The sequence below is a fragment of the Dama dama genome, chromosome 7 (assembly GCF_033118175.1).
Source record: "Dama dama isolate Ldn47 chromosome 7, ASM3311817v1, whole genome shotgun sequence".
Taxonomy (NCBI): Eukaryota; Metazoa; Chordata; class Mammalia; order Artiodactyla; family Cervidae; genus Dama; species Dama dama.
Window position 1 is genome coordinate 32,223,177 of NC_083687.1, and position 12,679 is coordinate 32,235,855.

General features: G+C 42.8%; 1 protein-coding gene across 1 annotated transcript; it reads right to left on the minus strand.

Annotated features, from left to right (window-relative positions):
* Nucleotides 1-271: 271 nt before the first annotated feature.
* LOC133059766 (zinc finger and SCAN domain-containing protein 9-like) lies at nucleotides 272-8,304 on the minus strand. The gene is made up of 5 exons (XM_061147350.1): nucleotides 7,810-8,304; nucleotides 7,458-7,605; nucleotides 5,286-5,372; nucleotides 3,250-3,913; nucleotides 272-943 (listed from the first exon to the last, which is right to left on the minus strand). The coding sequence occupies exons 1-4, from the start codon at nucleotides 8,227-8,229 to the stop codon at nucleotides 3,297-3,299; spliced, it is 1,272 nt and encodes a 423-aa protein (XP_061003333.1). The 5' UTR covers nucleotides 8,230-8,304; the 3' UTR covers nucleotides 272-943; nucleotides 3,250-3,296.
* Nucleotides 8,305-12,679: the final 4,375 nt, after the last annotated feature.

A 12,679-nucleotide genomic window follows, 5' to 3' on the forward strand; every position in this document is an offset into this window, starting at 1 on the left:
GTTATTTCCTTCTCCAGGAAGCTCCTTCTTTGAGCTTACCTGGCTGTGTGCAATGCAGGAGACCTGGGCTTGATCCCTGGGTTGAGAAGATCCCCTGGAGAAAGAAATGGCAACCCACTCCAGTCTTCTTGCCTAGAGAATTTCATGGACAGGGAAGCCTGGTGGCTACATCCTTGGGGTCACAAAGAGTCAGACACAACTGAGTAACTAACACTTTAATATACCTGATAGAGAGCAAAATTTCAAATTCTGTCTTGGAAGTTCCAGTCTCAGCTCTCTTACCCTGTGACATCCTTTGCACTATTCAAGTCAATTCTCGACCTGCTTGGGTGCTGCCCTACTCTCCCCCAAAAGTTCCTTGATGAGAATAAAACATTTTTCATTCATTCTTCATAGCATCATCCATAGTAACTCGAAGGGGGATTCATACCACCTCTGTACAATAAGCACATTCACAGCTCTGAGAGGTAACACAAAGTGAAAGGGTCATGTAGTCCTCCATCTACCTCCATTACCATGTTGACAGTCTGTCACATATATCCCCTACATGATCAAATCTTGACATATCCATAAGCATTCTGGACCATTCTGGATATGTTCCTAGGCCCATCTTCCTTCCTTCTACTGACAGATGTCCACTGTCTGAACTTTTCTTTCCTTATCCCACATACCTGTTCTGTGTCTGGCCATTATTTCTTCTTTTGGCCCCTGGCATCACAGATTTCATCTTTCTCATGCCCTCCTCAAATTATTCCCTCTTCATATACTTTTCAGATACACACCAACTTCATATTCTTGCATTTCATTTGGAAGATTTTCTCCCTCCTAACAGGTCCCTTCTTTTCATTGGATTATTATTTCAGATGGAAAACTCAGCAGTTCCAAAGAAAATATAGGGTTATACAGGACGGTATGTAGAACACTGCGAGCATTCACCAGGATCCTAAGTGTGAAAAAAAAAATGGACACAAGATCAGATTAGAACATCAGCAGACAACTCCAGACCTAAGCAACACAACAGAAAGGAAAGATTCAGGAGATTTAAGATAGTAGTTTTTAAAGCATCTTATGGATGATGATCCAATGCTCTGATGTCTTATGTTAATACTTAGGATACTGATGACTTTTTGTAATGCTGACGATGGGATGGGAGAGCACTAAGGGAATTTCAGGTGACTGAGCTTAAATGAGGAAATCTAAGAATACAAATATGAAGCATGACACTGTAAACAGTGGGATTTGGAGTCAAAAGTCAAGGGTTTAACTGAAAAGACCTGATGTAAGATGTTAACATTAGGGGAAGCTGGGTGAAGGGTACATGAGAACTCTATCTTTACAACTTTTGTGGGGGGAGGGCAGTGACATGCTGCACAGCTTGTGGGATATTAGTTCCCTGACCATGGACTGAACGGGGGCCATGGCAGCGAAAGCCCTGGGTCCTAACCACTGGACTGCCAGGGAACTCCCTCTTTGCAACTTTTTTTATAAGTTTAAAATTATTCCATAAGTTAAAAGTTTACTAAAATTAAAGACCAAAGGTTAAGCCTTGGCTCTAAGGTTTGGATCTTCTGAATCTTCAATTCCTCGTCTGTAAAACAGGATAATAATATTCATTTTCCTGTGTGGTTGTTGGGAGAAGCAACTGTGGTGAAGTAAATGGAAGCACTCTGAGAACAGCAAAGCGCCCAGCCAACGCTGGTCAGTGATCCAAGGGAGGATCACGCAGGTGTCAGAGGGAAGCAGTAGGCAGAAATAGTGTTTACTATGTGGGTACTGGTCACAGGGAACACCAAAGACCCCTCTATTGTAAAACATCAGCAGCACTCTATGTGATCTTTAGGAATTAAACACAGATACAGGTTGTCCTGGCAGGTTGGCTGTGGCACTGCCATTTATTAATACATTTTTAGAAAAGGTTAGCAGTCATCTCAAAGAGAATAAATAAGAGGGATGGGGCTAGTAAGAAACAGGAAAGGGCAGAGGAACCAAAGAGAAAGCAGCACCTTCAAAACCCCAAACCTTCCTTTTATGGATGTCCCCAGATCAAAACACCAACATCCGCTGGATCATCAAAAAAGCAAGAGAGTTCCAAAAAAAACATCTACTTCTGCTTTATTGACTATGCCAAAGCCTTTGAGTGTGTGGATCACAACAAACCGTGGAAAATTCTTCAAGAGATGGGAATACCAGACCACCTGATCTGCCTCCTGAGAAATCTGTATGCAGATCAAGAAGCAACAGTTAGAATTGGACAGGGAACAACAGACTGGTTCCAAATTAGGAAAGGAGTACGTCAAGGCTGTATATTGTCACCCTGCTTATTTAACTTATATGCAGAGTACATCATGCAAATGCTGGGCTGAATGAAGCACAAGCTGGAATCAAGATTACCAGGAGAAATAGCAATAACCTCAGATATGCAGATAACACCACACTGATGGCACAAAGTGAAGAACCAAAGAGCCTCTTGATGAAAGTAAAAGAGGAGACTGAAAAAGTTGGCTTAATACTCAACATTCAGAAAACTAAGATCATGGCATCTGGTCCCATCACTTCACGGCAGATAGTTGGGAAAACAATGGAAACAGTGAGAGACTTTATATTTTTGGGCTCCAAAATCACTGCAGATGGTGATTGCAGCCCTGAAATTAAAAGATGCTTGCTCCTTGGAAGAAAAGTTATGACCAACCTAGACAGCATATTAAAAAGCAGAGACATTACTTTGCTGACAAAGGTCCGTTTAGTCAAAGCTATGGTTTTTCCAGTAGTCATGTAAGGATGTGAGAGTCAGACTCTAGAGAAAGCTGGGTGCTGAAGAATTGATGCTTTTGAACTATGGTGTTGGAGAAAACTCTTGAGAGTCCCTTGGACTGCAAGGAGATCCAACCAGTCCATCCTAAAGGAAATCAGTCCTGAATATTCATTGGAAGGACTGATGCTGAAGCTGAAACCCCAATACTTTGGCCACCTGATGCGAAGAACTGACTCATTTGAAAAGATCCTGACTCTGGGAAAGACTGAAGGGGATAGGAGAAGGGGATGACAGATGATGAGATGGTTGGAATGGCATCACCAACTCAATGGACATGAGTTTGAGTAAACTCTGGGAGTTGGTGATGTACAGGGAGGCCTGATGTGCTGCAGTCCATGGGGTTGCAAAGTCAGACATGACTGAGCAACTGAATTGAACTGAGACCAAAACACATTTTGTAGAGACAGGAAGAAAGGTGTTTTCTAGTCTTTACGTACCCCACGTGACTTGGTGAGTGATCCGGAAAACTTGCACACAGCTTGGATTAGACCAGCTCAGCCACCAGGTGGATCTTCTGATGGCGGATGAGGTTGCAGTGGCGGTTAAAGCTTTTCCCACACTGGTTGCAATGGTGAGGGCGCTCCCCCGTGTGACTTCTCTGATGCTCGATGAGAAATGAGCGCCGACTGTAGCTCTTGTTACACTGGCTGCACTGATATGGCTTTTCTCCCTTATGGATTCTCTGATGCTGGATGAGACCGGCACTCTGGCTGAAGGCCTTTCCACACTCCTTACAGTGGTACTGTTTCTGAATATTGTGGATTCCTCTGTGATTAAAAAGACCCGAACTCCGACTGAAGGTTTTTCCACACTCATTACACTCATAGGGTCTTTCTCCAGTGTGAATTCTTTGATGTCGAACCAGACCCGAGCTCTGAGCAAAGCTCTTTCCACATTCCTCACATCTGTGTGGTCTGGTTCCTACAGGGTTTCCCCAGTGCCTCTCTACCCCACCCTTAAGTTCACTGACTTCTCCATGTCGGGGCCCCTGCTGTGATTCCTCCCAGGTCTGTCCATAAGACACTTTCCCACATGGTTCCACTCTCTTAGGACAATGTTTCCTTAGCACCAACTCTCTGCCCTCAGCCTGGGTCATTCCACCTGAAACAAAAAAAAAGACCAGGTAAATGTCACTTGTTCCCTGAGCCTAGTGATGAATGGGTTGCTATGTGAACAGAAATGCAAGGTGCTACTGCTTCTTTTTCTTTTTAATCTTTGTATTTATTTGGCTGCAGGGGTCTTAGTTGTGGCACATGAGATCTTTGATCTTCATTGTGGCATGCAGAATCTTTTTTTTTCAGCTGTGGCATATGAACTCTTAGCTGCTGCATATGGGATCTAGTTCCCTGACCAGAGATCAAACCCAGGTCCCTGCACTGGGAGCACAGAATCTTAGCCACTGGACCACCAAGGAAGTCCCAAGTGAGGTACTTCTATCCTGATGTCACAGAGTAGGAAGGAGGTTACAAACTGAGGGGCCAGTGTGGCAACACCTTCTTCTAGGTAACGAGGGAAGTTTGCCTTCTTTGGCAAAATGCAGTTAGGTGCCCCTCACATGGATGGGGCCTGAAGAAAATTTTTTTACATTCTTCACAAGAAGAGAATGGTCAGAATCAGAGTGGCTTCTCTGGAGTCTTCCCTGAGAATTCCCTCCACACTGTGATGCAGGGAGCCTCAAAGTGACCCTTTCTAAAGAAAGTTATTTTGTGTAGACCTCCGTTCATTTGGTCATTTATGGAAAAAGTGCTGAGCTTCTCCTAGGTGCTGTAGGAAGTACTTTATGTCTTTCTAATCTGTAATCATCCCGGGTGCATCCCCAGGACAAAGCCTCAGCTCTAGTGCGTCTCTCTTCCTGGAAACTCTGACCTCGGAGCTCATTCTCTCACTTCCTTAAAGTTTTTGCTCAATTCTCACCTTCTCAATTCTTCCACTTAAAACTACACTCTGTGTGCCCCATCCATAGCAGTCAAATTCCCTGTGTGCTCTTCTATTTGTGCTTTATTCTGTAACACCATCTTCTAACAAATTATATCATCTTATTTACAAGCTTATTATTTGTCTCCCCCTTGCTACATACAATCTTACCTCCATAGGAACAAGATCTTTCTGGTTTATTCCCTGAGAATCTTAGCTGGTGCACAGTGGTGGCTCAATAAATACTTGTTGAATATTTAGAGAAAGGATTAAAATCAATGTTACTACTATGGCCTGAACTGACAGACCCAGGGGCTGGTGCTGAGGCAAAGGCTGTTCCATAGGACTGGTTCACGTTGGACAATGGTCAACCAACCTAATTAGACCGCCTTTATTTAGATGCGTTGAAGGTGAGGATGGAGAAGGGCTGCTGTGGAATCCTTAGGATGTCTTGGGTTTCCCAGGTGTGATCACCACTTTGCAACTCAGAAAAACCCCAAACATTGGACTCTTTCTCCAACATCTAACTGCACTGTCCCTTACACTCCTGGATAGGTACCTCTTAAGACTCCTCTGGGATGAGACCACGGTTCTCGACTTCCTTTTAGCTGAGAGGTGACAACAGGTTTGCAAAACAGAAATGTGTCTGCAGAGAAGAAATGGGCCACAATGAGACCAGTACTGCCCTTTTGCTCAAACTTTACATTTACATCTGAAATGTACAAAAGGACTGGGTAGAATATAAAAGCCAAGACATTTCCCACTTTTTAATAATTATCATTTATACAGCATTCCATGAGTTACGAAGCACTTTCATGTATATTATCAAACTAACCACAAAACCTGTTCATGTTAGTATCCCACTTCTTAGAAGAACTAAAGATATACAAAGGAGTCTGTCTATAGTTAGACAGACTATATTTAGAAAGAAATCTGAAAAAACACACTGCAATTTGACAAGAGTAGTTACTCCTGGGGAGTTGGACTTTTTTACTATGTAAACTTGTGTGTTTTGGGGATTCTTTACTATCTATATGCATTTTAAAAGAAAACTCAAATTCAGTGATATAAAGTAACTTTAAATGTTGCTTGGCTAAAAAACTGAAGAGCTGGAACTTGGATTTGGTCCTTGTAATCTCAAGTACTTCCCACATTGCTTTTACAAAATGGGCTTTTCCTGAACGTACAACACACATGTGCACTGACAGTGCTGGAGGGAGCACTCTCTGTTCTGTAGAAGCCCTCTGGACACTCTCCTGTAGCCACTGTAGATGCTTAACACATATTAGTTGAATGAATGAATGACCAGATGGATGGATGGACAGATGGATGAAGGACTTACTTAGATGTGCCGTGGAAGAAGGATTCTCAGCAGCATTCTAGATGCAGGCTTGGAAAGTAGAAGAAAGGAAAAATGGCTGAAGAATGAGAAGTCCAAATTCATGGGGAGAGGAAGAAGAAAGTAACAAAGGAACTGACTAGAAAGATGCCCATTAAGGAGGAGGATGAAACCGAAGGAATTTTAGTAAGATGAGGTCATGGGAGTCAGAGGAAGGTCTGTAGTGGGCACAGAATTACTCATCAAATATAGTTTTAATTTAAATTAAGAGATGTGTTCCAAAATCATAACTGTGTGATTGCTAGGGTAAACGAAATAAATAGAAGCTGGAAACAGAGTGACAAGAGAAGTTGTAGCTTTGATACACATGGGGTAATGTGAAAGTGAAAACAGGAGACCTCTGCTGTGGATAGATTACCAGAAGGGTAACAAAAAGGCAGTAAGAGGCTGTGATGTTATATGTGAGGAATTAGACTGAATTTGGAGCCAATTGTGCAGGGAGAGTTAGAATGGGAAGGCAACTGACTCAGCCCCAAGTAGCCAGGTCTATACCCACTGGTGCCCAGTGCTGACACCACTAAGAAGATTACACACAAAAAAATGGCAAGGTCTATTCCATTGGATTCTCTCATCCAGTCTGCCACCTACTAAGTATAACTCGTATCTTTTGACTGCAAATGTAAACCCAAATCGACAAGAGTGGCCCTGGCAATTTCTGATAACAGTTACAATGCATTAAGCATAATGTGTGCCACATGTTTTTCACAAATTGTATTCAATGCCCACAGAGACCTTTTGAGGTACATATTTGTTATTGACTGAACTGTGTCATGCCTACCCCAAATTCATCTGTTGAAGCCTTAACTGTATTTGAAGATAGGGTCTTCAGAGAGATAATTAAGGTAATTAAAGGTGGGGTCCTAATCCAACAGGACTGATGTCCTTATAATAATAAGAAGAGATACCCGAGGGCTCTCTTGCTCTCTATCTCCTCCTCTCTCCACACGCACAGGTAGAGAGAAATGCCCATGTGAGGACATAGCAAGAAGGCAGCTCTCTACAGTCCAGGAATAGAGGTCTCACTAGAGATCAACTCTGATGGCATCTTGACCTTGAATTTCTAGCCTCCAAAACTATGAGAAAATAAACTTCTGTTGCTTAAGCCAGCCAGTCTGTGATATTCTGTTATGGCAGCCTGAGCAGACGTTTTGCAGATGAAGAAACCTTGATGAACTGGTTAAGTAACCTGCCCAAATAAAAGCAGCTTCCAGAAGCTCTGAGCATTGCTGGTAGAGAATTTCTCACTCCCTGGTTTCATAGTTCTGGTTTTTTGGTCCATCTGTGCTTGACCACGTGGGATATGTTCAACACCAGATAAACCCTGTCCCTCACCTGTCTCTCCAATAGGGTGGGGCTCCTGAGCAGGGTCATGTGTGAGTTGGGGCTCCTTAGGCTGGGACTGAAAGGCCGGTGACATCTGTGCTTCCAGAGACACTGTCTCTTTAGAAAGGACTTCTTGTTCCTGTCTGCAGGCTACCATCTAGAAACAAAGAAACAATATTTTTTTTTTTAAGATATAAGATTTGACCTCTGAAGAAATTAACTGTCTAAAGAAACACTTCTCAGAAAGACACAGAAAGCAAGGTCTTATTTAATCACAAAAGTCAAGGGGATACAAAGCAGAGGACACAGAGCTCCTTGGTGACCGACACATATTCTTTCCCTGGTGAATCTCCCTTCTTACCTCATGTTGCGGTTCATCAAGCTCTCTCTCCAGATCCTCCAGCAAAATCACTGCTTCTTCCCCACTCTCTGGACAGTGCTCCCGCATCCAGCCCTGCAGCTCCTGGGGCAGGATGGACAGGAACTGCTCCAGCACTAGCTGGTCCAGGATCTGCTCCTTCGTGCTCACATGTGGCCTCAACCACTGGTAGCAAAGCTCCCGGAGTCGAGTGAGAGCCTCTCTGGGTCCAGGAGTCTCCTGGTAGCAGAGCTGTCGAAAGCGCCTTCGGGAGATCTCTCTGGCCAGTGGATTACTGCGTTTCAGTCTAGATTCCTGCATTTGGAGATGACTTTCTGCCTCCACTTTTTCTGTCAGAAGTTCTTCCCAAACCTTGGGAGCTTGCATATCCAGGCATAAAATCTCCTTGGAGTCTATATTCATCTTGACCTTGAATAGCTTAAAAGGCTCCCTCTAGCTGGAGCTATGAGTTAGAAACACCTTTGGAAGTTCCGTCCTTTTAAGCAGTAAAAGTCATTGTTTAGGTAGAAAAATGGCAACAGTTAATGATAGAAACTTATAATCAATTGTTATAGACCTAAACCTCTTCACGGAAAGTAGTGACTTGCTGACCAAAGAATGAAATAATGGAATAGATAAAGTCATAATGTACAAAAAGCAGACTTTCAATTTACCCAGACCTCAGTTTTATTCTGATTCTTTTACCAATTGTGCAATCTTGTGCCAATTTCTTATCTTCTTCCAATCTCAGTTTTTTAATGTGAAAAAGAAATAGCAATAATACCTTACAGAGTTCATGGAGAAATAACGGACCAAACAGATCACTCAGAACGGTTAAAAAGTTCAGACTCATTGTAAAAAAGTTAAATTAGAGAGGAAAAAAAAAAATGAAAACTTTGCTTCTTGTCTTGGACTAAATGAATGAACTTACTTTTACTGAAATCTTTACATGAGTTTTTAAAATTAATCTTCAAAACAACCACTAAGGACAGTTTCATTTTCACTAAATTTACAGAAAGGAAAGCTTAGGTAGACTGCAAATTCTCTGAGTTTTCCATACTGCTTTGCTGATTCTCAGAGTAATAGCCAACACTGCACAACACCCTACAACATGCTTTCAGATACAAGACCACATTTAATCCTCACAATTACCCTCTGAGGTTTGATTACAATCACTGTTTCACTAGATAAGAAATGGGGGCCACGGGAAGTTAAGGAGGTTGCTTGCAGTTAAATTATTTAACAGGACAGTCCTAGGAATCTACAGAAGCCCAAGGGAGAAGTCTGCTCACACCCAGGCAGGGCCTGATTTCCAGGAGGGCTGTCTCCAAAATGTCAGGAAGAGCAGCCCAGCAGCTGAATTTCAGCGTTACCAGCCCTGGGGCAGACATTTAGGGAATAGGAATCCAGGGTTAAGGGGTGGAGGGAGGGGGGGGATAGGGAGCCCTGATAATGTATCTTTAATCCCTAGGCTCCCCAGGGATTTATATGCACTCCAAGGTTTGGGAATCAGTGAACCATGGGAAAGGGGATTGGAAAACGTCACATTCTGCACTGGAAAATCAGTCCATTCAACGCCCCTTTATCTGCTTTTAGAACCAAAGAGCGAGAGTATTACACGCTGGCTCTCCATGAGGAAGGCTACAGAAATTCTACAAATTTGTCCTTAACTTCCTTGTACCCAAATATTTCCCCAGACTTCAGGCATTTCCTGTCCTGAGTCCTAATCCTGCTGCCGTTCTTCACAGGGAAGACCCTTCGCCCCGGTAACCCTCTCCCGCGCAAGGTATTCCCAGCCCGGGAGATTGGTCGGTTCTAGGCCCCCGGGCACGACCACCGCCCGCTCCCCTCCACCCTCCCCGAGCCGAGGTTCACGTTTCACACCCCTTTCTCAGCCACACCCACCCCACCCAGGTTCTCGGGCCGTCTCTGCAGACCTGGAAAAGGCGAGGGGGTGGGGAGCCCCGCCTGGAAAAGGCGAGGGGGTGGGGAGCCCCGCCCCAGCACTGGGAGGAGCGCGCCGGGAACAGCGGCCCGGCGCGGAAGAAGCCAGCCCACCGCGGGGCCCACGGCGCACAGGCACTTCCGGTCGGTCTAGGATTCCGAGTCTCGTTTCCTACCTCCTCCGCGTGCCTCACCTGGAAGCAGCCCCCAATTTCCTGAGCATCCATGTGGATGTCAACGGTGAATCACATAATCAGAATTCCATATGTGTGTGGACCCCAGTTAGGTTTTTAAACTGAAAACAGAGAGGAAGCACAGACCATAATTATTGAACATGTTTAAAAAAATTTTTTTTAAAGTAATACACGAACTACAGTTTTTAAAAAACCTAAGACAATGCCAAAATTAATACAGGGTGGTAATCCCCCTTGTCCCTCTTTAGCCTCACTTCCTTGAGGTAAACAGTCAACTGCCGTTAGCTTGGAATTTTCATATATAATTCTGATTTCTCACATATATTAGGAGATAGATGGATAGATAGGCATTAAGCTATTTTACAATTAGCTTCCCCCACCCCCATCACTTACTTTAACGTTTTCATGTCATTTATCTCAGACATCTTTATGGGTCATGTTGGTCTAGCTCATTTAGTGGCTGTGTAATAGTACATCAAGCACCTGCCTCCCAATTTATTTGTCCAGGCCCCTATGTATTGACAGAGGTCTTCTTTCCTTCCTCCACCCCCTCCCCCAACAGTTGTCTGGATTTCTAGTAGTGTTGGATTGCCAAAAAGTATTGGGTTCCGAACAAATTTTTTGGCCAACCCAATAAATACAAAATCAATAAAAAAATCAGTTAAATTAGGTTTACTGGTACAAAAGAGTGTTATTATAAGTAGTTAGTCATTCATCAATTTTATTATGCCAACCAGAACGGAGGCATTTCATAGATTAAACTATGTTTTGTTTTAACAGGACCTCATTATTTTATCACAGCAGTAAGAAAGCGTCTTGCATGCTACTGGAGGTTCCATGATGGGTTTTAACTCCAAAACTGCAGCTGTATAAATTTCTTTAGTTATTTTCCTCAATGTTGCCACCTGAAGGCATTAAATAAATTCAGGCTTCATCCCTTACTTTAACTTCTTCCAAATATCCAATAACTGTGTAATCATTAAGAGCACCAGCATGAAGAAAATTTGCCCCGAATTCTGATCACTTTCTCCAATATACCTCACGTGCAAAGCCCTCAGCACAACTTTCCTAAAAACTATATAGTGAGAAAAAATGCTCACCTTCTCTTGGGCTTTAAATATATTATTCTCTTCCATTTTTGATGCCCATCTGTAACAAGTAAACACAGTTACCATATGCTTAAATATCTCATTGACAGTTGATTAGGCTCTCTAACTGGTTTGTGTGATTTTTAAGCAGGTAAACTATAGGACTCAGGCCAATTTGAATTAGGGTCAAGTGAACAGCACACTGGACTTCCTTAGAGTTAAATAGCTAGGAGAAAGTCTGGCTCCCGCTTTTCTGTCTGGAGGAAGATTCCCCTGTAGCAGTAGCTTGATGAGTGTCCTAGGACAGAAGGGATTATTTTTAACTTAGAATTGGGAATCTCTACTGAAAATATTTAAAATGCCACTCAGATTAGGGACAAGGAGAAACACTGATTACTCGGCCAGCAAAAACATTGAGGGTCACCTGAACCTGGAAACAGGCATATTGGGATACTGACTCTACTGTGTGTTTTATCATAAGTTCAAAAAGAAGAAGAAGGAGAAGGAAGAGAAAATATTTGGAGGATTGGTAGCAAAGAAAGTAAGGAACTAGCCAGCAGGTGAATAGACTCAGGTGTAAAAATATTTGTGTCCCATATGAATCTTCACTAACCCACCATGTGAGAGGTTTCAGTAAGAAGTGGGGAAGCTGATCTCCCCATGGATGTCAGCAATTGCTTATTCAGCTACTTCAGGATTTGGTCAAGGAACTTTTGAACATGGTAACCTTGACTACCATAATGGAAGATGTGCATAGACTAAAAAAAAAAAAAAAAAAAAAGGCTTTCTTTCACTAAAGCTAATCCAGACATTGCCACTGTTGAGCTGCAACCACAGTATGGTGCAATATCCCAGTAGGAACAGCCAGTCACCTAGGGTCAAATTGATTACATTGGACTCTCTATGAATCTGCCAGCCAATGCAAGAGGCACTGGAGGGGCAGGTTCAATCCCTGGGTGGGAAAGATCTGGAGAAAGAAATGGCAACCCACTTCAGTATTCTTGCTGGGAAAATCCCAGGGACAGAGGAGCCTGGTGGGCTATAGTCCATGGGGCCTCAAAAAGTCGGACACGACTGAGTAACTGAGCACACCCTCTATGACAGAGAAAACAAAATTTTACTTCAAAGCTTTCTGTGCCATGCTTCTGTCAGTACTGACTTGATGAAAGCCCTACTCATGCCAGCCCCAAATTAGTTGGGTATTAACACGAAATGATTTCCCCTCCAACCTCTATTTTTAATTGGGTATTTGTGAATCTTTTGTTGTCCTTTAGTGACAGTTCCCATAGCTTTCTGGCTAATTTTCTTTATTAAAGGTCTCATCCAAATTTGTTTCTAATTTAAAATTGCATTATCTATTGAATAAGTTTATAGAGCCATGGTTTCAAAGTACAAAAAGTACAAAAGAGACTACATTGAAACAGTTCCCTTTGATTTTTTCTCTTCTGTTGAGCTTGACAATGGTATCATTGTTCCACAGGAAAATGTTCTTGTTTATTTAAGATGAGAACTGAAGAACAAGGGTGGTATGTCATGATGTCTATAATTTACTATAAAATACTTCAGCAGAGAGAGAGTGTGCGAGAGAGAGCACAAATACGGCAAAATGAACACTTATAAATGTAGGTGAGTATATGGTGTTCATTA